Raw genomic sequence first — 26309 nt, forward strand, 5'->3', positions numbered from 1 at the left:
TTACCCACAGCCGAGGAAACAACAAAGACCCTGAGTATACAAATTCCCGCCCCTGACTTTTAAACAATCCAGTTCTCTGATTGGTCCTCTGGTCAGGTGTTTGGTTCCCCTTTACAGGCAAAAGAAAATTAACCCTTACCTTACCTATCTACTTATGACACACACACACATACGCACCCCAATAGGGAGCAATTTCCACTCCATTATACGTGCGGGGTTGGGACTCAAAAGAAACACTGATGGAAGAGGCTTTCAGAGTAAGTTGCTTGACCAAATGGCCTGGTCCTTTGTCTTTCGGGGCAGCGCTGCTACTCTACGGATGGCACAAGCTCACTCCAGGTCTCACAGGGTATGTGTGCACTTGAATTAAAAACCCGGAGCTGGCCCAGGCCTGCTGACTTGGGCTCATGGACCTTGGTCTAAGAAGCTGTTTAACTGCGGTACAAACATTCCAGCTTGGGCTGCAGCCCGAGCTTTGGGACCCTCCTTCTTTGCAGGGGCCTAGAGCTTGGGGCTCCAGCCCGAGCCTCAACATCATAAACAGCCCCATAGCCTGAGCCCAAGTCAGCTGGCATGGGCCAGCCGTGGGTTTTTAATTGCAGTGTAGACACACCACAGCAGACTGGGGATTGCAGGAAGCTTGTGCAATGATGGCTCTGACTTAGGCAGACTTTCTGCCACTGAGGAGTGAATCAAGCCCAAGGAAGGTTAGATGGGCAGGGGGCCACTCCATGGAGAATTAACAACTCTGAAGTGTTGAGAGGTATGATGGGATAGCCTAATTTTGGCAAATAATTTGGCAACTGATCTTTGATTATGAGCAGGTAAGTATGCCCAGTGGTCTGTGATGGGATGTTAGATGGAGTGGGATCTAAGTTACCATAGAGAATTCTTTCCTGGGTGCTGCTGGTGAGTCTTGCCCACATGCTCAGGGTTAACTGATTGCCATATTTGGAGTCAGGAAGGAATTTTCCTCCAGGGCAGATTGGCAGAGGCCCTGGAGGTTTTTCGCCTTCCTCTGCAACATGAGCACGGGTCACTTGCTGGAGGATTCTCTGCAGCTTGAGGTCTTCAAACCACGACTTGAGGACTTCAGTAACTCAGATATAGGTTAGGGGTTTGTTACAGGAGTGGGTGGGTGAGATTCTGTGGCCTGCGCTGTGCAGGAGGTCAGACTAGATGATCATAATGGTCCCTTCTGACCTTAAAGTCTATAAGTCTATGAGAGGCCAGGGAGACACGGTCACATGTCTTTCGGTATGTGAGATGGTGGGCAGCAGCACTCTGGGCACATCAGCCCATACAGCCATGGTTTCTGGGGCAGCCCCTGAGAAGGGAGATTCTGTAGTCAAGGTGAGAAGCCATTGGCTAAATGCCTGCAGCATGGGGATTTCAGGGTCACAGCAAGCGCTATCCACGCTATCAATCTGGAGTGTTTTATGAGGGTTCTTTATTATTTAACCCATCAGATTCCTCTACTCACCAACGACTTTAACGAGTGCTTATTTCAATTCCAGTGCTGAGCTGGTGAGGCTATTTTCTGCATGCTCTGCAGTTAGGATCACCCACCCGTGAGTTATTGTTCCATTCTGATCTAATTATTTCTTCCACTTGGCTCCCAAATGAGCTTTCTCAGAGACAGGGGGAAATAAAAACCCAGGTGCCTTTCAGAATGGCAAATGAAGCAACTGGATTTTGTTCCTAGATGGAGGCCATGTGCAATGTGATAAAGAACAAGAGAGACAAACGTAGAGAGCCTTACCAGGGAAACCTCCAGGGGACGTATCAGAGGAGTAGCCGCGTTAGTCTGGATCTGTAAAAAGCAACAAAGAGTCCTGTGGCAGCTTATAGACCAACAGACGTATTGGAGCGTAAGCTTTCGTGGGTAAATACCCACTTCATCAGATGCATGGACGAAGTGGGTATTCACCCACAAAAGCTCATGCTCCAATACGTCTGTTAATCTATAAGGTGCCACAGGACTCTTTGCTGCTTTCTCCAGGGGAAGATGGTTTCATGGAGAAGGAAGTTTCCATGGAGGGTGAACTAGTGGGGATGGGATGGGATTATCCATATTAAATCTTTACCTTGGATGTGAGAATGGATATATCATGTGCCCAGCCATGCAAATCAACCATCCATCTGTATAAAGCGCCTAGCCCCAGTGCTGCTAGGAGACTGTTTGTGCACCGGGCTGCTGGAGTGAAGAGTGGCTGAGGAGGTCAAACCCTCACTATATGTGTGACTCTAGCCTCTCCTTTCGCCTCCAAGCCCCACAGCAGCCTTCCATGCTGGCCTATGCAGGGATGCTACACAGACTGGTTCCATGGCCCGTGGGGGTGCACTGGCATCCACGCAGCCATCTGCCAGTGAACCTCCCTGGGCAACCCCTGGGCATACCTTAAGTGGTGCAGGGGCTTATCCTGGCGCTTGGCAACAGGGTTAATTGCCCCTGATGTGACTAGGCAATGAGATGTGCATAAGGACTACTCACATCAGTAACGGTTTGCAGGATTAGTACCTACCAAATTAGATACACACCCTGGACAGCACCGTAATTCATTAGTGAGAATCTAAACTGTGTCAACTTCCCTTTTCCTGCAGCGCGGTATATTTCTTTAAGTCCTAAAACTACCCAGCCAACGGAATCTATAATGATGCTTCTCCTGCTTTGCATTTTGTTTATAGCCTTCTAGCTGTTTGCCAGGGATGGATTCCAAACTGAGAAAAATAAATGGACACATTTTTTTCTAATAAAAAATTCACTGCCCCCTCCCTCTTTCCCCTTGCCAGCTTTACTAGGAAGTGAAAAATCAAGGAAGGTTTTTTTATGTATCAACTATAAATGAAAGTAATTTTTACAACAGTCAACAATTTGCTCTTGAGAAAAGATTCTACTAGGCACACGTTAGGCAGATGGAGGAATAGTACAGGAGGAAAAAAGTGAGGAATTATTTTTATACCACTATTTTTTCCTTTTGTAAAAAAAGCTGACTAGACTAGATCTTTAGCGGATATAAATCAGCATAGCGCCATTGATTTTAATGCTGCGACACTGATTTACGCCAGCTGAGGAGCTGACCCATCGTCTGTCAGAGAAGCCAGAGTGCACATGAGGTAGATAGCAGGAAACAAAAATGTGCAAAATGTCTTTGGTTTTTGTTTGATTTATTATTTCCCATTTTATTTGTTAAAGATTTATTTATATATATAATTTTACTGGGCTACAAAGAGTTAACAGCCCTTTGAAAAGCAATCAGCTGATTTCAGGATTTTGTACTGAGGACAAACAAGGAGCCAGGAAGTGAGGGGAAAGCCAGTAACACAATCTCTCAAGAGCTTGCTTGTCCAACTCAGTAAAATCTTATTCAATCCCCAACCTTGGAGTGTGTCCTATTCCTGCATAAGCCATGGCACAGTCAGTGCATAACTATGGAGTGAAATTCTTTTCCCTAATGCAAAGGTCCCAGTGGAACAATGATGCGTTTATTTATAATAATAAATTCTGTTTATTATAGCAATGCCTAGGGAACAGCCAAGAACAGGGCCCCATTTTGTTAAGCACTCTACAAATAAAAGGTAACACTCCCAGATGCCTTAAAATACAGCAGAACATGAGAGACGCCAAATTCCTATGGTATTTTTGACTGCTTTCCCCCCTCCCCTCTCTCCCGCACTGACCACTGGATTTTCCCCATCCACAAACTCCTCCCAGCACTTTCTGGGCCAATGAAACTTTGGGTAAAAATAAGAGTTTAAAAAAGCATTCAAAATGCCCTAGGTAATCCAAGGTCATTTTTGTCGCTGTATCTTCTCCACGTGCTGCTGTTTTGGAATCAGGCTGAAGTATCAGCATGGGACAGATTCTCAGCTGGTATAGATCGGTGTCGTTGGCATCCAGGGAGCTAAGCTGCATCACTCCCAGCTGAGTGAAACTCTGGCTAATTGACTGCAACAGTCCTAATGAGTTTAGCTCTGTATTGAATTTATTAGCAGCATGCATAGTTGCCAGCCAATGGCGCACAAGTGTTAACTCACTTATTTATCTCATCAGTCTGCTGGGTCCCTTCCTCCCCTATCAGGCCTGGGGGTCAGGTCCCCAAACTTTTGGGCTGCACTGATGTGCAAGGATCTCTAGGCACGTGCCACTGGCAAGGGGCCTCCATGCAAAGGTCCATTGCCTCTGCACTGCCACCCAGCAATCCTCCTTCTCGCAATCCCTTGACAACGCAGCCCCCATGCTCTCTATTACTCCCCAAGCCACCACTGCCCTCAGAATCTCTCTCAGTGGGAAGAGAGTCTGCAACATGACATGGTTTGCAGTAACCTGCACTGATTTTCCCATGCAGGTTGAGGAAGGGAAGGGGAAGGGGAAATCAGTGCAGCATGGCTGTCTCAGTTACTCTGTCTACTCCCTGGTAATGTGCCAGAATCCTCACGGAATAGCTTCCAAGGGATGGAAGGGCAGCAGAAAACAAGCCAGTGAGAGCTTTCTTCTTCTTTCAGTACAGAACAGTGCTGCTCCTCTATATTATAATCAAGCAATGGTCCATTCTGCCTATTCAGACACGTGGAGACAACTCCCCTAGCTACTGCTCCCAAGGAGCTAGTCTTCACCTCATATATACTAAAACTAATTAGGATAACTCCAGTATCCAGTGGACATCAGGCCCCGGAAGGTCATATTAACCAAGTTCTGTGTAAGGTGAGCATATACAAAACAGACCTGTAATACCTAGTTGACTGGATGTGCCCTATGAGAAAGCAATTGCTAACAGGGCTGAAGACATTGTCTGGCCTCTGGACCAGAAAGTCCCTGAATTCCACAGAGCCTGTCTTCAACTGCAATTCCTTAGTGACACTCCTTTTCACAGTGAGTGATATTACATCAGTCTGGTAAGAACGCAGGCCGTGTAACAACGCACAAAGCAGTAAAGTAGCTCCACTCACCTCCGGCGAGGGGAAGTCTGATATATTTCCATCAACTGGCATTACCAGCAGCATGTCCCCTAGGATTGTCTTCATGTGCTGAGCCATCATCTTCTGCTGTTCCAGGCTACAGTGGTTCTCCAAGGAAATGATTACCGGGTATGGAGAGGTCTGTGGTAGGACAGCAACATACATGATGGTTTAATGGGGGACAGGGATAGCTCAGTGGTTTGAGCATTGGCCTGCTAATCCCAGGGTTATGAGCTCAATCCTTGAGGGGGCCATTTAGGGATCTGGGGCAAAAACTGTCAGGGACAGCACCTAGGCCTGCTGTGAAGGCAGGGGGCCAGACTCAATAACCTTTCAAGGTCCCTACCAGCTCTGAGATAGGTATACCTCCATATTAACTCTAGCAATCTCTTTCCTCCATGTGTTATAAAACCAATGTGCTGCTAGCAGCACATTTCATTGGAAACCAGGCTGTTAACACAGCAGTACAGACAAGTTCAAATATACATTAACATAATATTACACATTCATAGCACCATTTTGGTAGCCGTCTTCTGACGTCTCTCAGGAAGCATAACCTAGAGGCTAGGGCACTGGAGTAGGAGGCAGTGGCTCCATTCCCAGCTCAACTGGTCCACAGACCTCAAACAAGTCATTTAATTTTCCCTGTGCCTCAGTTCCCCAGCTGTACAATGGGGATAATGCTTCCTGACCTCAGAGGGGTGTTCTGAAAGTAACATCCATTAATGCCTGTGAGACGCTCAGATACTAGTGTGACAAGGGCAAGACAGATCCCATATCATCAAGTCATTTCTTCCTTTCCTGATAACACATCTAATGGGTTTTAGGACCCCTGGGAAGTGCTACCCGCTGTGCACCCTCCTGGATATTTCCTTGCACTGTAGGCTTCTGATTTCTGCATCCTAAAATCCTGGGGAAAACTGGATGTTGGCTCTAAAGGCAAATTAACTGAAGAAGAAGGAGGAAGCCTGAGTCCCCAGTGAGTCTGGAAGAACAACAGTCTTGGTATAAAGGATGAAAGCCAAGGGCTCCTATGCAAGACACCCAGGTTTGATCGCTATACCCTATAATTTACTCTTAGTAGGAAGAGAGAGGGAATATCTCCCATCAATGCCTCACATGCACACACATGGATTTCTCTAAAACCTCTGGATAAATAAGGCTGAGCCATCAGATATCACAGCCAAGCTAAGCATGAACTGAACAGACAAGTTAATTTGGCAGCCTGCATTTCCCTTTGCCTGCATGCATTATTGTTCTAATTTCTGGTTACTGTCTTCACTGTGGCAGGAGTCCGGGTCCCATTACGCTAAGTGCTGCGCCCTTGTGCAATGCAAAGACAATCTCTGCCCCAAAAGGCTCAGCATTTCAATAACCCTCAGGTACTGCTCACTGCAAAGGGCCAGGCACAGGTATGGCAGCCCAGAAAAGGACCAACGAGAAATGGAAGTATGCAGGTTTCATTCTGCACACACAATGGAAAGCTGAGTATTTCACTGGAGCGGAATGTCTGCCTGTTTGTTCTCAGAGAAAATAAATGAAGCTGCAAGATACCCCCCCGTCCTTTGTTCTTACTTTGAAAGCATAGTTCTTGATGGCCTTTATGGCGTCACTGAAGAGGATCTTGGAGGTGAGTGTGTAGCCATGATAAATGACAGGCTCTGAGTTAGGACCATCCCAGCAGTCCAGCTCCACACAGCGGCAGCCTTTGGTCAGGGCTCTGGAAACAAAGAATGGAGGCATTTGGGTTTTTCTCCCCCTCCCCCTCCCCCAAATGGGACAATATCGTATATGGGCATTTCAATATACGCCGAAGGCTGATGGGAGGCTTTGATACATGCAGAGTAAGTGAAAACAGGGGAACCTGTAAAAGTGTATTGGGACTGAGGAGAGGGGAGCTCAAGAGAGATCAGAACAACTGAAAAGAGAGGAGCTCAGAGAAACTGATGAACAAGCTCAGAAATGCATAAAGGAATCGGAGGAGAGGAGAGATGGGAAAAGCTCAGGGCAGCTGAAGATAAGGGGGAGCTGAAAAGCACAGGGGGGTTGGAGAGAAAGGAGATTAGGGAAGCCCGAAGATAGTGAAGAGCAGATTGAGAAAGGCTGACTGGGCATAAAGAGAGTGGATCAAAGAAGCCATCAGCAGCTGCCACAATCAGAGAGGCCTAGACCATGTGCATTCTTCATGCAGATTTGACAAGGAGTTGGGGATGCATTTTCAAAGCTGGGCTCACTGATGTAGCTATGCGAACTCCACTGGCATTTAATGAGATGAAATCCCCTTTAGAAAGTTCACCCCACAGATTATATAGCTTGAATGTGTGCTCAGAAAGCCCCTGTCCTGCATTGTCTGGTTCTTGTCTATATATTCGTCACTGTAGGCTTATGAAGATGATCTTTCCACTTTTTTCTACAGAGGCATATATGTACAGTAGGCCACGTGTACAGTAATTCCCCATATGCTTGAAATGACCCATCTCCTATAAGCACTGCTACAAGACCTGTGGGAACCACACAGTTAACCACAATGGAATCAGGATTAAGTAATTTCCTGATATTGCAAAATGCATTCAAATAACCAATGAAAGCAATTCACTGAGCTAAATCCTCTGCCCGCTCCCCGTCGTTTTTGATTAGATAGCTGCTGCTCCCCAACAAATCCATCAGGTAGGAAAAGAGCCACGGTAGCAGAGCACCTACTCAGTGTAACTATCACTCACAATCTGATCATGACTCACGTGATTTCAGGGGTTTCTTCCTGGAATCATGCTATTGCCTGAGAATTCAGCTTTCACTGACAAAAGAGTCAATGTCTACCTCTCATGGCTGCAGAGAAAACTTGAAAACATGACCCGTGAAGTCCCCAACTCCAGAAGACAAATACAAAGCATGTCACATTTATTAGTTTTAAAATCTCATTATTTTGGGGGCCTGACTCAAGATTATTGCATGCTTACAGTTGGCAATACCTCTCTGCTGGCTTAGCTACAGGGAAGTTTCTTGTTGGCTGGCCTGTTTGCAGCTGTTTGAGGCCACTCCAACATCTGGCCACTAGCTGGCAGACACAACAATCAGCAATAAGGTTAGGGTCAGTGCATGTAAGGGTGGAATTGAACATTCTAGGATCAAGCCTGCCTGTATGTGTTCTGCATCCTGGTATAAACTGTGCTGAGAGATCCCCCCTTACCTGATATAGGCCTCTGTGCTACTGGGCCCTGTGATCTGGTCTTCCATTAGATAGGTATTGTGCGACGACGACACCAAGTAGTGACTGAGGGGCTGAGTCATGTCCTGGTAAACTTTACTGTGAGAGGAGTTGAATATGTTCCCCTCAGCAGACAGCAGATACATCAGGAAACCATCTTTGGTCATGATCTGTTGTTTCTTGGCTACCAGATAAAAGAAATATAAACCAGTGGTGAAAATATGACAGCTCGGTACTGGAAGAATGTGAAACACCCTAAGGGTACCCTGGGCTGTGCAGCCCCTAGACACCATCTGCCCTAGTGTGAGGTGCCTTGCTGTGGGTCAGCTCTCTGACACAACCAGGTTCTGGCTACACAAGCACTCCACTCTCTCTGAATGGGTTAGCTAAAGGCACACAGCAAGCCCCAAGTCTTCAGAGCATTCCTGGTAGTGTCCAGCCCCTCCCAATGACCAGGCCTGCTGTTCCCAAAAGAGCAGGACGCACCAGCTTGTAAGATTCAACTCACAAGAATATAAGAATGGCCATACTGGGTCAGACCAAAGGTCCATCCAGCCCAGTAGCCTGTCTGCTGACAGTGGCCAATGCCAGTGCCCCAGAGGGAGTGAACCTAACAGGTAATGATCAAGTGATCTTTCTCCTGCCGCCCATCATCACCCTCTGACAAACAGAGGCTAAGGACACCATTCCTTACCCATCCTAATAGCCATTAATGGACTTAACCTCCATGAATTTATCCAGTTCTCTTTTAAACACTGTTATAGTCCTAGCCTTCACAACCTCCTCAGGCAAGGAGTTCCACAGGTTGACTGTGCGCTGTGTGAAGAACTTCTTCCTTTTATTTGTTATAAACCTGCTGCCCATTAATTTCATTTGGCCCCTAGTTCTATATTATCGGAAGAAGTAAAATAACTTTTTTTATTCACTTTCTTCACCCACTCATGATTTATACACCTCTATAATATCCCCCTTTTATTCCTTTTTCCAAGCTGGAAGTCCTAGCCTCTTTAATGTCTCTCATACGACCCGTAAACCCCTAATCATTTTAGTTGCCCTTCTCTGAACCTTTTCTAATGTCAGTATATATTTTTTGAGATGAAGAGACTACATCCGTATGCAGTATTCAAGATGTGGGCGTACGATGGATTTATATAAGGGAAATAAGATATTCTCTATCCCTTTTTTAATGATTCCTAACATCCTGTTTGCTTTTCTGACTGCCACTGCACACTACATGGACGTCTTCAGAGAACTATCCATGACGACTCCAAGATTTTTTTCCTGATTAGTTGTAGCTAAATTAGCCCCCATCATATTGTATGTATAGTTGGGATTATTTTTTCCAATGTGCGTTACTTTACATTTATCCACATTAAATTTAATTTGCCATTTTGTTGCTCAATCACTTAGTTTTATGAGATCTATTTGAAGTTCTTCACAGTCTGCTTTGGTCCTAACTATCTTGAGCAGTCTAGTATCGTTTGCAAACTTTGCCACCTCATTGTTTACCCCTTTCTCCAGATCATTTATGATAAATTGAATAGGATTGGTCCTAGGACTGACCTTTGGGGAACACCACTAGTTACCCCTCTCCATTCTGAAAATTTACCATTTATTCCTACCCTTTGTTCCCTGTCTTTTACCCAGTTCTCATTCCATGAAAGGATCTTTCCTTTTATCCTATGACAACTCAATTTACGTAAGAGCCTTTGGTGAGGGATCACCACTTTGCTTAACACCACAGAACTGAGATCTATTTACAGTGAAAACAAGAACAGTTCATTCTCAAATACAGACATTCCAGTGATAATGAGGAAGAATACCGGAAACAAATGGGTACATATAAAATAAAATCATAACATGCTTTCTAGAGACTAAACTTAACTAACAAGTTACCCTCTTGTCTAAAGAAGCTTATCTCACCCAAAGTTATCTCCAGTGGTTTCAACCCAGCCTGCCTGAGACCCCTCTTTCATGAAGCAAACTCACTGTTTGTTTATGTCGTAGGTGAAGTATGACAGATCTTCTTTGACTCCCAAACAGGCCAGAACTAGCCTTTGATGTGCACCTCCAGATAGGGTTCCACTCCCCACGGTTCACCTCTTCCTGCTACTCTTCTTGCTTTGAAGTTTTCACAATCCTTCATTAGCATTTGGTTCAGACTGGTGAGAGGAGATTCACCACGAACCATACAGCGAACCGTCAGATAAACATTCTTGTCTGACAGAAAACCTGTTTTTCACCTTTTCACCTGTGACTAGTCCCTAGCCACAGGATGTAATTTCCAGTCAAATATTATGTGTAAACATAGCTCTTTACATAACATAGCTCAGTGGTTTGAGTACTAGCCTGCTAAACCCAGGGTTGTGAGTTCAACCTTTGAGGGGGCCACTTAGGGATCTGGGGCAAAATCAGTACTTGGTCCTGCTGGTGAAGGCAGGGGGTTGGACTCAATAACCCATTGGGGTCCCTTCCAGTTCTATGAGACAGGTATATCTCAATATGTGTGAGTTCATGATATTGATGACCAGTGTGACACTGGCTTTTATTTGAGACCTCACAGGACATTATTTGGTGAACTAGACCTTACATACAAGACTCAGGGGATTCCTGGAGCCCCTCAGCCACCGACTTTCTTCTTTCTGGGTGGGTGCTCCACCCCCACTCCACCCGAGGCCCCTCCCCCACTCTGCCCTATCCCCCAAGCCCCAATCTAGCTCCACCTCTTTCCGCCCCTGCTCTTCCCCTTCCCCCCAGTGCCTCCTGCCTGCTGCCGAACAGCTGATCAGGCAGGTGGCTGAGCACCCACTATTTTTTTTCATGAGTGTTCCAGTCCCCGAGCACTCATGGAGTCAGCACCTCTGCCCACAGCACCCTCTGGCCAATAGACATTAAGAGATTTTTGGGTCACAAAGAACTAAATCTGAAAGGATTAATAACTGTACCCACAGATGCCTGCATACAGCTCCCACTGACTTCAGTGAGCTGCCTATGCTGAATATGACCTTAGTGATACGAAAGCTGTTACTGTTGTTCAGTAGAAGCTGATAGCTCCCTTTGCCTGACAAAGCTTTTAGAATAAAAAAATGAACATCTAGCTTTATATCCCCGTCACATCCCTCAAATTCCCTAGGAAACACTAATAATGTATTGTTTGAGGAAAGCAAGACTTGCAAAGGGCAAGGCCAATGAAGTACAGCAGTACTGGCTTGACTAGAGGGTGCTCTAACTTACACTGGGAACTGAACTGGTCCCTAGGCCAGTCCCAAAACCAGGGAACTGCACAGCTACTTTTGTCCCCACCCCATTCTTGAGCTGCGCCAGCCACAGCCCAGGATCATGGCCTTTTTGCTGTCTGGAATATTGAGTCTAAGATGCTGCATGGTGGTTACTCATTTCATCTCCGAGTAGAAATAAAATAATTCCGTATTTGCTCTATTGAAATGCAGGTCACTTAACTGGCTGCCTAAATATGTATTTAGGTGCCTACTTATATTTAGGTACCCAAGTTTCAAAAGCTTCTCCTTATTCTCTTTGGGCTAGCTTGGCTAAGAAATGCAGACATGGCGATGCTGAGTGTTACCGTGTTTTTCAGGTGCTTGGAAATTCACTGGGATTCACAAAGGCTGAGTTAGGGTGCCTAGGCTCCCTATGCAATGACTAAGGAGAGATAGGCAGCAGGGCCTCAGAATGGATTCACAAAAGCCAACATGCTAGGTGGCTCCTCCCCTTAGGGTTGCCACCTGTCCAGTTTTCACCTTGGCAGTCCAGGTTTTGGCTTGTGTGTCCGGGTGCCATTTGACAAACCCTGATGTCCAGTTTTTTTGATCTGGGGTGGAAGAAGCAGAGCAGAGGCAGAGTCTTGGGAGGAAGAGATGGAGAAGCTGGCGGGGCCTCGAGGGAAGAGGCGGAGCAGGGACGGGGCTTGGGGGGGAAGAGGTGGGGCAGTGGGCAGAGCCACCGGGGTCTGATTACTAGCCATTAGAAAGGTGGCAAACCTACCTCACCTATACAAGCCAATGGGAGATGCCAGCAACAGGAGTGTGTGCTAAGCCCCACTGCTCTCACAGAGATGGGCCCTAAGTGCAGGGTGCAGGGAGGCACCTCCCTCTGCTTGGGATTCTCAGCTGTGAACCCACTCTTGGCATGTGGCATCTATGATGTTTTTGCAAGCGGCCAGGGGAGGACCAGAGCTAGTTCCTGCCTAACTTTTAGCCCAGTGGTTAGTGTACTCATATGGGATTTGGGAGACCCCTAGTTCAAATTTCCTTTCCTCGTGAAGGGAGTAAGGGATTTGAACAAGGATCTGCCGCCTCTCTAGAGAGTGCCCTAACTGAGCTCTGGGATATTCTGAAGTGGGGCTTGCTCATTCTCTTCTGCTGAAGCAGTTCCACTGTGAATAAATCATATAAAGAGCCCTTGGGGCAAGGGGACTGGATCCCAAGTCGCTTACCTCCCAGGGGAGTGCTCCAACTGCCAGGTTACTGAGTCATTCTGAAACTGGTGCTTGCTCTCTCCTTGGCCCAGTGAATCTTACCCTGTTTTGTGTAAGCTCATCTGCAGGGGCCAGATCTTGTAGGAAGTTCTTACCCAATCGGGCTCCACATATGACTTAGGGTGGAGGGGAGATATGATTGAGGTCTATAAAATCATAACTGGTGCAGAGAAAGTAGCTGAGGATCTGGCCCATTGAGTTCAATTAAGTCTAGATGGTCTTTCAGGTGGGACTCTGAAAACCTAAGTTCTGCCCACTCTGCACAGTTCTCAAAATTCCCATAGTACTTGGTTTGACCCACAGGATCTTAACGAGCAATTCTCCGAGTTTGCTAACATCTGCCTTCTTGAAGTCCATTGTCTTTCTTTTGCTGTCTTCCTCCTGACATTCCTTAGAATCATGAGCTCTATCATTTCATGATCCATTGTCACTCAAGCTGCCTTCCATCTTCCAATACTCAACCAGTTCCTCCCTATTTATCAGAATCAAATCTGGAACAGCCTCTCCCCTAATCACTTTCTCCACCCTCTGTAATAAAAAATTGTCTCCAATGTATTCCAAGAACTTGATGGATAATCTGTGTCCCGTTGTACTGTTTTCCCTACACATGCCTGGGTAGTTGAAGTCCACCATCACCATCAAGTCCTGTGCTCTGGATGATTTTGTTAGTTGTTTAAAAAAAGCTTCATCCACCTTTTCTTCCTGGTTAGGTGGTCTGTCATAGACCTCTACCATGACATCACTCTTGTTTTTCACCCCTTTTATCCTTACCCAGAGACTTTTAAGAAGTCTGTCTCTTTTCCATCTCAACCTCAGCACAAGCGTATATGTCTTTGATATACAAGTCAACCCCTCCTCCCTTTTCTCCCTACCTGTCCTTCCTGAGCAAGCTGTACCCTTCTACACCAATAGCCCAGTCATGTATAATATCCAGATGCCTGGCTTGAGGCTGCCGTGGGCATGGTCAGAGGCAGGAACATAGGCACCTAGGGAACTTTTACTCCACAAATGTAGGCTTCGAGTGAGCTTAGGTGCCTATAGAGTTTGGTGGCAGCTGAGAAGGAGCTTTGTGAATCCCAGTAAGGCCTGATTCTGGGATTTAGGTGCCTAAAGTGGCAGTTAGGTGCCTAAATCCTATCGTGAATCTAGCTTTTTGTGACTCAGTTTCCCCATCTGGAAAATGGAAATGACAATACAAATCTGCCTTTGCAAAGTGCTTTGAGATCATCAGATGACAGGTGCTATAGTAGGGCTAAATATTATACAAGGATTATTATTAAATAAACCATCTGTCGCTTCCCCACAAGGACTACAGCAACCCTTAAAACTCTATACATCAACCATTTTCCTGCTGGGTACTGCACCAGAGCAAAGACCTGAGAAAAAAGACACTTTCCAGTCTACCCAACACATCCCTGTGGAGCTGCTAACATTCTTCTGGAATATTGACACATCAGAGATGGCTGCTGCAATACAAGGACACGTAAGGCTTAAGAAGGAAACAGCAGCAAAATAGTTCCAGGAATTGCTCTACCCAGAGCAAGAATTTTAGACTCTCACCCAAACAGCAGCCAGTGCTGCCAACCCACCTGTTTCATTGGGTTCATATCTTTCAATCAGGGAGAGTGCAGATTCAGGGACAGCACCCTCCTCCTGCTGCTTTTCTCGGAGGAACCTCAGCAGGTTGTCCCTGGACATGATCCCTTCAGCACTGGAGTATTTTGCAAAGATCTCATCTATCTCTGCCCGCTCAGTCAGCATCTTGTAAAATGTCTCTATCTCCTCATCTTCCAAGGTCTCTGTCTTGGATTTGTCACACTGCTGTAAACATAGAGGGGAGAAGCAGTGAAAACCTTCTTTCCTTATAGCATATTTCAGCTGTAATCTGCACCAGCTCTAAACAGTGTAGAACACAAAATAACTGGAAAGTTATTTGCCGCCTAATGAGAAGCCCTTGATTGACGGCTCTTACTGACCTATCCAGAGTCATTTTCTATCACTGAAACATCAACAGTTATTATCAGGGGCGGCTCCAGGCCCCAGCACGTCAAGCGCATGCTTGGGGCGGCATGCCGCGGGGGGTGCTCTGCCAGTCGACAGGAGGGCGACAGGTGGCTCCAGTGGACCTCCCGCAGGCGTCCCTGCGGAACCTGCGACCAGCAGAGAGCCCCCGTGGTGTGCCGCCGTGCTTGGGGCAGCGCAATGGGGCAGCGTAATTTGTATTACTGTAGCAACTAAGACCACTCATCATAGAACAGGACCTTGTTGTGCTCAGTGCTGTACAAACACAGAGCAAAAAGACCGTCTCTGCCCCCAGTAGCTTACAATCTAAGATAAGCCAAGATACAACAGCCGGAGACAGACAGACAGGGGAGTACAAGGAAACAATAAGTGAAACATGTATTAAGCAAGGAATGAAGGGACTGGCGTACAGCCAATTAAAGTCAATGGAAAGACTCCCGTTCACGTTAATGGGTTTGGGATTTGGCACTAAGAGACTAGCAAGCAGAGGCAGAAAGGCTCGTTGAAGATGTTCCATAAAAACTACTTTTGGATGGAAAATCTGGGTTTTCAGCAAAATGAGTTTTTTGGTGAAAAGTTCCTGCATTCTGTGGAAAGTTTTAATTTCTCCTCAGAAAAACAAATGCCCCCAAACCAAAATATTTTGATCCAGATATCCTACCTTGGAGCCTCAGGGGAGCTGTAGTTCAGTTTCCTTGCGTCCCCAGTTTCCTCTACAGGTTGGGCTCCCCAGCTACACTATGTCTCCCATGATGCATCACAACCAGAGACTCCCATGAGGCCACCACCTCCCATAAGGGGAGACTGGGATGCATTATGGAAGATGTAGCCCTTCCAGAAGCCTAGCTCATTAAGGAGAATGGGAGCATAAGGTATTCAAACTACAGCACCTCTGAGGCACTACGGCAGAATTTCTGAATGGAAAAGTTTCAGTTTCTGGTTCAAATACTTCAGTTTTTGATGGTTTATTAAAAGTCAAACTTTTCCATGAGAATTAATGAGTTTTCATCAACATTTCCAGTGGGGAAAAAGCCATTTTTCCTACCAGCTCTAGTTAGCAGCTGACTAGATGTGATATAATGGTTGCCCTTACAATTTTCACAATGTTGCCTCTGCAAGCAATATTACAGCAGTGATCCCTATCCCGCCATAATGTTAATTACTTTGGTAGGATTTTTGTTGGTAAATATTTTAATTAACTAAAGGTCAAACAAAACAAACTGTAATGGAAAACCTGGGCATACATCAAAGTGGTCGCTTAAGACACAGAGTCTCTTACTAGGACTGAGAGATTTTTGGTGCAGGTTTCTCTATACCTAGCTTATCAGTTGATGCCTAGATATTTTGATGACTGGCTCTCTATAAATATCTAATATAGACAGTCAGCTCTTCCATAGCTGAGGATCTGGCCCACTGAGGTCAATTAAGTCTAGATGGTCTTTCAGGTGGGACTTCTTTGAAAACCTAAGTCCTGCCCTCTCTGCACAGATCTCAAAATTCCCATAGTACTTGGTTTGCCCCAAGGTCCTTGGCCAAAAAAGGTCCCATCCCCCAGCCTTGAGTGCTGTAGACCACCCTGTGTGCCATTTGGTGGTCACCTCCCACTTCAGAGGTAGCAACCTTTCAGGGGCTCTGTACGTGCATAGTACTTTGTACTGGCTCTGAGATCCCTCAGGATGGTAGACACAGTATAAATGCAAGATATTGTTATAGCCCTGATTCCTAGAAACAAAATGCACATTTCAGTTTAACCAACCATCCTGTTAGGACTCAAGCCAAGCACTGCTAATCACATACAAGACAATCATGATGCCCCTGAGGTTTCCTCTAGCAAGATGATAATGAGGTCTTTGGAGCACTGATATTATTACTCCCTATGGAAAGTCACCACTGGAACACTTTGGGAGCCATTGGGCTGCCTAGTTATGAACCAAACTAAACTATCCAGCGGCTCATTGCATTCTACAAGTCAAAACGATGATCTCACAACTGGCATGATCAAAGTGACAGAGGTGGGCTTTATTCACCTTAATGACGAGAGAAGCTGAGAAAGTGGCCTACACACATGCTGTTTCTCCTGACATGCGTAGTAATTTATAAGGACACCCTCTACATAGCTGTCAACTTATTTGCTTTTTTAGTTTAATATTAAGGTTGTTAAATGGTTTTTGCAGATGCATGTTAACACTATGCTGTATGATACAGATGGTGTCGTTACAAGTTTATAATGTTTTTTGTTTTCTGTATTCTGATGTGTGCATTGAAAAGCATAAAAACAATAAAAATGTTAATCCAACAAGATAGTTTTCTACACTCTTGAAGCAATTATTTTGCTTGCTGCTGTCTGTGTCTATACCATCCTGTGGTGTCAGCTTGGTAAAGCTTGTCACCTAAGCAGCGTTAGATTTGTTGAATTCTTGGAGAAGAGGCACAAAGACAAATGCAGACTGGTGATTGTGAGGATTTGGCCAATGACGCTCTTTCCTTTGAGACAGAACTGAGCCAATGCCCGAGTATGGCTGTATGGAGGTTTGTGCTGCGGTAAGGGCCACCTCTTGGAAGCCTGGCCATTAGTGGTCTTTAGACAGACTTCACTGCCCTTTCCAAAAGAACAGGGGTGCAAGTGCTGCCATCGTGGCCAGATTCCAGTTTGGGCTGCTCTGTGTGTGAAAACATGTTCTCTGAGTTTGACCTGTATGGCATGGTCTCCTCACTTTGGGTTTGAATGAGCCCCAAATGACAGAGAGAATCTTGGTCCAAACTGCTCGGTTTTACTTGGCTTTGATGCATCCTGACACCCTGAATCAGACTAAGTTTGCCAGAAAGAGTGGGGAAACTTTGTGAAGAAACAGCTGAGATCAAGTTTGAAATGAAATGCACAACCAGGTGAGTTTTATGTGGCTTCTGGTTTCATTGGAGACGTTGTACCCAGGTCTACTTAGAACTTATAGAGGGACCACAAAGGTATGGGAGGCCACCTTGATGGAAAACAGGACTAATTTAGGAAAATACCCTTATAGCCATTGTCTGACTGATCGATCATCCTTCACTACTGTGCCTGTACAAAGAACAGCACATTGCTACATGAACCAACACTGTCAAGTGCTTAGTCTCTATTTATAGCTTTAATTCATTGAGCTCAATGCTCCCCTATGCAGGAACTGAAATGCCTCAAATCTCCACTCCCAGAGTTTCCTTCTAATTATTCCATTGAGGGAGGAGGTTAGGAAGTGGCAGGGAATTATGCTCCCTAGATCTGTCAGAGACAAGTGTGTCTGTGTGGACGTCTCTCATTTCTCCACTACCAACCCCCTCCCCGCCTCCCCTGGAGCCCCCACAGAGCACATGCTCTGTGAGAGCAGTTTATTATCATTACTGCCATTTGCATTTCAGCTGCACCTACAGGCCCCAGGTTAGGTCCCCATGGCTAGGTGCTGTACGCACACACAGTGAAAGATAGTCCCTGCCCCACAGAGCTCACAGTCTGAAAGCTGTTCTTCTGGGTGCTCCCTGACGGCAGCTGCTCCAAGAGGAGTCCCCCCAGAGGAGCAGGCCTGGTCCACCATGTGGAAAAGGAAGGAAGCATGTTACTGCAGACAGAGCTTGTGTTTATGCAGCTTTATTCTGGGGGTTCTGCAGCAAGAAATCGGTAGAGATCTGCTGGCCAACCTCCCCCTGGATCTGTGTGGCACTCCCACACAGAGAGGTCTCCACAGATCTAGGGTTAGGAGAGCACAAAGAGCTGGCATGTCTCCTTTCTATGCAATCCCCAGCTAGGACCTGCAGTCTGAGGCTCCCCAGTAGAGCCCTGCAGTGGGACTGGGGTCCCACAGGATCCACTGCCATAAGAGCGGGAGCAGGTAAAATGTACTTTGTTGCGGTTGGGATTGGGTGGGCAAAAAAATCCTGACTGTGGTAATTTGTGGAAAATACTAAATCTCTCGTCGATTTGTCAAAATAGAATTTCAGCAATGGAAAGCAAATTTTTCTTTTCTCTTTTTTTTAGAAAAGGTTTTAATACTTAACTTTAAGCAAGGGATAGAAAGAGAGCTGATGTTTCATAACAGGAGTTAAAAAAATTTTTACACGGTTTAAGCAAGATTTGTTTTATTTTTTTAGTGGTAAGAATTGTGTCTGAATTCTGTTTATATATAGAATAGATTAATTGATCTGGGGGTTTTTTTGTTTGTTTTTAGTAGTGTGGAGGAATCTGTCTCTCTTGCGGGATCAAAGGTTTCTGTGGGTGACCCGTGGGTACTGCGGGGGCGGGACAGGCGCAGGATTTAAAAAATAGTCCTGCATAGGGCTCTACTCCCCAGCCCTCCACTTGCAGAAGCAGAGGGGAGCATCAGAACCACTACTGGGTTTCGATGACTGTGTGCGCTTTTACCATTTAGTAGCATTCTGAAGGGAAAGGAACAGCTCTTTCGGACACTGCCCACTTCAGGGAAGTTAAGTGACAGATGTGATGAGGGCCTAGAAATCAATCCAATGGGCTTTAGCTCATGCAAGCAGGAAGGCTGGGTTTTAGGAACACTAAAAACTCAACAACTCAGGACTTCTTGTGACCGTCATTACCTTCCCATTGGCTTCGCCAGCAAGTTGAAGCTCAAGAAATTAGTAGTGAGTATCCCTGAGCCGAGTTCATGTTTTCTTGGCTCATTAACTGCTCCAAGCCAGTGTACAGGGTTGCATAACTATCATGATTGTATTCCTTTAATTCACACTTTCCCCTGCCTTGTATAACTTTCCTTGATTTTACAGAAGCCACTTGGTATTTTACTCCACTGTGTTAGGGTGAGTGACTATAGCAGAACTTATTCCATGGGGGACTAAAGTTTTTGGCGTGTAGTCGTTATACTCTGAAGTCCTGACCCACCAGTGCCAAAGGGCACCTGCTCTCTCTCTGATCTTACCCATTTATCTCGCATTATCCATATCAATGTCTGATCCTTCTCCGCATCCCCCTCCGTTCTTGGACTCAGTTATACCTTTGGGACATAGCAGCTCTCACAGTGGGTGCCCCATTCACCATGGATGGAGTTTTCAAAACGCACTCAAGATTGGCCCAGCTCTGCTCCTACTGGAGTCAATGGGAGTATGACCATTGATTTAACTGGGAGCCCAGTTAGGCCAACAACTTTGAAGATCCTACGGCACATGCACAATCCTCAGTCAGCACGTTGAGAGTTTGCCTCTGCTTAAGTCTCCAGCCAGTTGGTGTGAGGTTCAGGGACTGTGACCCCAAGCCAGCCCATTCGCTCCCATGCCAATTGTGAATTCTCCTTACCTGAAAGATCTGCTTGGCATAACTGTCATCCATTTGAATATTCACTTCTCTCAGGAAGCTCTTGAGCTCTTTAAAGCTCATCTTGTTGTCTTTGTTCTTATCGGCTTTCCGCAAGCAGGAGTGAATCCAGCTGCAAGCTGATGTAAGGAAATCACTCCAGATCGATTCCTTCCCCCATCCATCATCCCTCCCCCTGGGAAAAAAAACTCACCTAGAGAGTCTGGGCCAGGTCTTCAGCTGGTGTCAATGAGCATGGTGCCATCAAGCCAGTTTACACCAACTGAGGATCTGGCCCTCTGTTTTTAAAGAGCATGTTAAGAGTTGCTTAGGTGGCAGCAGAGCACTCTGTCACATAGATCTCTCCTCGGCCGGGGGCTCCTTTCACCTACTGGGAGTGGGGAAAACATTATTTGCTCCACAATTGCTTCTTGTCCCAGCTGAATCACAAAACATTTTTGCAAGAGAATGAGCCCTGCCTTCAAGGCCGTTAACAGGGGCTTGAGGGTGAGGGAAGGAGGGCAAAGAGCTCCCAGAAGGCAAAACTGATTGTTTGCTGCATGGATAGGTGGGATTTGATCGAGATCCAGTATATTAGCTAACATTTAGTTGGAGCTGGGGAAGATGCTAAAGAACCTATGCCTGGATATTGGGAAAAGATTCCTCAGCAGAAACATTACTGTTCATCTTGTGAAAGCTATATGCTGTCTACTCTGGTATATACTTGAGGATCTGTCCCTATGTTTCTTACCATTTGTTTAAAAGTAGAACTGGTGCAGCTGGTAGGTTCCGACGTTCCCTTGTAAAACACATAAGATATATATCACTGTAGTCTACACTACCCTAACATTTCAGCTTACAATGTTACTGCACTGTTTCAACTGATTACAATAAAATATCTGCAATTTTTTAAAAGAATGATGCTCAGGAAATTTCCACTGGCATTCCTATGTCTTTTCTGGAAGATTATGTCAGACTGTTAAATATCTTGGTGTTTTTTCAAAATAGGAATGGCTATTACTGCAGCAGAGCACCGTATTTCTTTCTGCTAGTTTAATCATCAAATGAATGAGGTCTTCAGGGAAAGCATTCTATTTTTAAATTAGGAAAATTATCAAACTAAGATCAGGTCATCAAATCTCTATGGATGTAGTCCTCACTGCCATAAACAGGACTAAGACAGAAGGCACCGTTTCAAAAATCATTCCAAAAAGACTAAAAAATCCCCATTCTGGGAGATGAGGGCCTGAGCTAGAATATAATTAACTGACCCTAAGGGACAATACACAATATTTTAACCGGGCCCATCATATTTTCCCTGAGAAAAAAAAGATGTTTACAGATACCAATAGCGTCCGCAGTGGTAACCCTTAATATGTGAATATTTACCTACAATTGCCACATTTGTATCTAAAGCAGTGGTTCTCAACCCCGTTAGCATTGTAGTGCTCTGTGTGTTATGTGGGCCACATCCACACAATACATATGCTACCTGTATGGCTCTGAGAATGTCACATGGGCTGCTGGAAAAGTTATGATTTGCTAAATATGATAAGCTTATTTATATGCATGTATCATCTTTGTATCATGAATTATAAATCGTAGAATCATAGCAGTTAGGGTTGGAAGAGACCACAGGAGGTCATCTAGTCCAACCCCCTGCCCAAAGCAGGACTAACCCCAACTAAATGTGTGTGCTATATCTGCATCTCAAACTTGTGCTGTTTCTGGGTGACACTCCCACACAGATTGGCATCAGCACTATCCAGCCTGCTTACTGACCCATCAAGGGCAATCAGTTGTACAAAGAACCCATTATGAGAAGCCAGAGGCTATGCCCACGAGTCACCAGGACATGTAGGGACACGCCTGTGGACTGGGGACTCCAAGTGCTTTTCCATGTCCACGTCCTGTGAGCTTCTGTTTGGGACAGAGGATGTACATGCCACCACGCTAGCAAAGGATATAAACAGGCAGCTACATAATCTCCATTTTGTCTTCAGTCCTGCTTTCTACCTCAGGAGTAACTTCTCTACAAACTGAAACTTTGAATAAAGGACTGACAGACCCATCCAAGCACTGGATGTGTTCCAAAGGGTCTTTACAAGCCAGCAAAGTGAACAACGTTGCTAAGAACTTGATATATGGACTCTGAACTCACAAGTATGTATCTTATTGCTTTGACCATTTAACAGCTCTCTTTTGTTCTTTTCTTTGTTTGTATAATAAACTTGTCATTTTAGATACTAAAAGGATTGGCTGGCAGTGTGGTATTTTGGGTAAGATCCAAACTAGTACTGATCTGGTAATGTGACTGGCCCTTTGGGGATCCGAAGAACATTTTGTACAGTGAATAGAGTTTTAAATAATTTCTCACTGTATTTGACCTAGGTGCTGATCGGGAGCCAGAGACTTGAATGTAATAAAGGGAGCTGTGTGATTTCTTTTTTCCAGCTTCTTGATAACCAGTGTGTGGGATCAAGAGCACAGTTTGTGACTGGTTGGTGAACTATAGTGTTAATCACCAGTTTGGGGTGAATCTGCTCTCTTTTTTGCAGCCTGCCCACACCTTGGCATTTTCAGTGTGGGCTACGCTAGGCACCTTGGGTCAAAACGCAGACCCACAGGAGGATCTAGGAATGCAAGAGATTGTGAACTACTTTTGTTCTGCTCCTGGAACAAATCCTATCTAATTTAGCTGCTAGCGCAGCATAAGGCTACATGAGACTAATTACACCTGCTGTTTGTTGCTTTCAAATCCCTTTTTTCTAAAATGCTTAGTTCCAACTGCTAAATAAAAACACTGTCTTTTTCAGAAGACCATTTCTCACTATATCACTGATCGCATATTTCTGAAGGGAGGAAATGCAGGTACCAGAAACCCAGTCAGACCCGCGGGGCAATAAGCAATTGGTATACACAGTGCAGTGTATCTGTGATGAGGTGTTCACCCCAAACAGGACTGAAAAGGGTTAAAGTCTAGTAACATATGTACCTGGAACAAGAGCCAGGGAGGAAGGTATTGATAGGAAGCAGGTTCAGCCAGGGCCTATAAAGACAGGAATTTGGCAACAGGAAGTGGTAGGAAGCAGTCCAGGGAAGGAGCAGTGAGGGCTGGGAGGATAAAGCACAGAACTGGTAAGATGAGGTTCCCCTACCAGCCACTGAAGGAGTGGCACCTGAGGCAGTGAATGGGAAGACTACCTAGGACTGCTGAGGGTAACACTTTGATATATCCCGAATGGGAGGACACTGAGTAATCTAGCTGGAGGGCTGAGTCATGAAGAGAATGCTGCATTTCCTGGGATGAGAGAGAGAGAGACGGTGTGACAGCATGCGACCACAGGAAGGGGTGTCAGACTCGAGATTAATCCTTAAAGTGACCAGGAGGAGGCACCAGACAAGCAGTGACTGGTGCCACCCAACACAGTACCTGAGTCCCAGTCCAAAAATAGAAGATTTGCAAGGTTCCACCCTGAGAGAGGTGAGGACAAGATGCCAAACACTCAGAGAGACTAGAAAGGGGGCAGAGACACAGCTAACCATCTAACCACAATGGTCACACAACCATTTAATGGTAGAGCCTCAAACACAACTGAAGACTTCCTGGGCCTCATCTTCCCTCTGACATATCCCTCATTTCAGTCCCAAGGGTAACTATGTTCCCTCACTTCTGTTCTTAAAAATGATTTACATCAGAAATAAAGAATCAAGGATCAGAGAGATCACATAGAAAGCATCACTCATGCTAAATGGATGAATCCTACATTAGAAGTGTCCTGCATAGCTAATTGTTTGTGCTCTTCATTTTGGATCTTTGTCACATATTGCATCCTAGGTTTGGGCCTTAGCAGGTTGAGATTGGGTTGCTCGAGTGGTTGGGGCACTAGCCTGTGACTAGGGAGACCTGGATTTGATTTCCTCCTCTGCCACAGACTTCTGTGTGACCTTGGTCAAATCATGTAGCCCAGGGGTCCCCAATGCGGTGCCCATGGGTGCCATGGCTCCCACGGGGGCATCAAAATGCCCCTGCGTCCTAGCCGGCGCTGGAGCATCCACCGAAATGCCACCGAAGTTCTGTGGCATTTTGGCGGTGACGCCTCTCAATGACGTTGCTTGCTGCTGACAAGCAGCGTCATCAAGAGGCCTCGCCCCTGAATTTCTGCAGCATTTTGGCGGCGGCGCCTCTGGATGATGCCACTTGCTGCCGACAAGCGGCGTCATCAAGAGCCATTGCCCCCGAATTTCTGCAGCATTTTGGCGGTGACGCCTCTGAATGATGCCACTTGCCGCCGACAAGTGACGTCATCGAGAGGCTTCGCTGCCGAAATGCAGCAGAAATTCGGTGGCATTTCGACAGATGCTCCACCGTTGCCACAGTCCTTCGTCTGGCACCTGCCAGACGAAAATGTTGGGGACTACTGACATAGCCTTTCTGGGCCTCAATTCCCCATTTGTGAAATGGGGCTTATAGCACTGCCCTACTTCACAGGAATGTTGTGAGGATAAATATGATAAAGAATGAAGTGCTCAAACACAAGGGGGATGGGGACCATTTAAGTATCTAGGAGGGATAGAAAGCTATGGCTTTCATTCCTGTCTGAACAAGGAGACAATATTGTCTCATTGCCCTTTTAAAGAATCTGCTGGCTCCTGAGGCTACCATCTTCCACTAGAAGCTAAGGAAGAATGACTGAAGAATTCTAAAGCATCTAGTGAATTTGTTCAAATCAGAAATTCAGGGGATGTGATTCCAAAGCAGGGGGAAAAAAAAAAAAACCAAAAAGCAAAGCTGCTTCATTTCTTACAGCTTAGATTGAAAGTTCCCATCTATTCTATGGACCAAAGTCATCCCAGGCAAAACTGTGTGCAGCTTCCACTGAAATCAATTAAGCTATGCCTGCTTGCTCTAGAGCTGAACTGGACTGTTAATCAGGCACTACTGTATATATAGAAGCAACAAAAACCATCTGTCAAGTACTTGATTTTATTCCATGTTCATATCTTTAAACTGGGGTGGCAAGCATGGGAAAATGTACTGCAGAGAACAACCCTGCCCTGGCAGGGGGAAGAATGGACCAAGGGGCCCCAACACTTCTTTCCTATCTATCTGTATTGATATATATGATGCCCATTTCTTTTCACGAAACTTTCACATCAAACCACACTTCCAGGCACATCCACTGAAGAAAGACTAAGTTTAAATTCCAGGCTTTAATTAAACATCAGCAAACCTAAAATGAGAATTTTACTGTTCTGTAATTCCAGGTTGGGTTAGACTGATAGTAACTGTCCCAGACTGGACGCCAAGAGTCCACCATAATTATTCTTCCAGAAATACTGTTTGCCTCCCCACCTCATTTAACTTGGATTCTGACTAGGAGTTAAAGAGAGAGAGGCATGTTTCCACTTTGGAAATTGCAGCCTTTGCTCCAAACAAATGTTATTGTTATTTAGATACAATCATCTCTACTCTTAGACAGAAATAGTTCAGTGGTTTCAATTACACATGCTCCAGAGGCGGCTTTTTTGTAGCTATGACTCCGACAGAGGTGGTGGTGGAGGGGTGCAGTCATCACAGATATTAACTAGAATGAAAACAGCCAGGCAAATATTATTTCTGGCAGCCCCCCACCCCAACCATGGGCTTCTCCAGAAAGGAAGGCTCTAGAAGGCAATAACTTTCATGAGCCCTAGTGAAGGCCCCCCACCCATGAGTACCAACAAGGCATAGAGGAGCCAATGCAGCGAGATGGTGGCCACCAAAGTGAAACCTAGCAGTGAGATGGTGGTTTGGCTCCATGTGGGAGCATGAGGCACAGTGCAAGAGGAGTGGCTGAACTGAGTTAAGAAGGGAGCTAAATTTGGGGGTCAGTCCAAGCGGTGAGGAAAGTCTCAACTGAAGTGGGGATGCCAAAAATGTTTGGGAAACAATGGCCATCCCTCCTCAGAGTTCAGGGCACACCCTGATCACTAGCTGGGGACAGGAAGAAATCCTGGTGATCCCATATTACATGATACAGTATAATAAATTCCCTCTCCCTATGCTATGATATTCTACAATATTGCAGCTAGGTGCAGCTTGGGGTTTCCATCTGCCTCTGAAACATCTGGCCTTGGTTGCTATTGAAGACAGGAAATCTTGTCTGGTCCACTATGACAATTCCTATAAGTATGGGACGGACTAGCTAACATCCAGGTATAGAGCCCTCCAGCCTAAGATGCTGGGGCCAGCACCAGAACCTCTGGTACATCCAGAGGTTATGAAGGAGTAGAAAGACCTAGTGAACGTCCCCCACCCATGAGTGACAACAAGGCACAGAGGAGCTAATATAGCAAGA

General features: G+C 45.7%; 1 protein-coding gene across 2 annotated transcripts in view; it reads right to left on the reverse strand.

Annotated features, from left to right (window-relative positions):
* PLCD1 (phospholipase C delta 1) overlaps positions 1 to 26309 on the reverse strand; it is a 107727-nt gene that overhangs the window by 23407 nt on the left and 58011 nt on the right. For both annotated transcript variants that reach the window (XM_032794638.2, XM_032794637.2), the window contains exons 4-8: positions 19972 to 20101; positions 14249 to 14480; positions 8147 to 8348; positions 6535 to 6679; positions 4951 to 5100 (exon numbers count right to left, since the gene is read on the reverse strand). In XM_032794638.2, the coding sequence (XP_032650529.1) occupies positions 4951 to 5100; positions 6535 to 6679; positions 8147 to 8348; positions 14249 to 14480; positions 19972 to 20101 (859 nt within the window). The remainder of the gene's footprint in view (positions 1 to 4950; positions 5101 to 6534; positions 6680 to 8146; positions 8349 to 14248; positions 14481 to 19971; positions 20102 to 26309) is intronic.

Source organism: Chelonoidis abingdonii, chromosome 2 (genome assembly GCF_003597395.2).
Source record: "Chelonoidis abingdonii isolate Lonesome George chromosome 2, CheloAbing_2.0, whole genome shotgun sequence".
Taxonomy (NCBI): domain Eukaryota; kingdom Metazoa; phylum Chordata; order Testudines; family Testudinidae; genus Chelonoidis; species Chelonoidis abingdonii.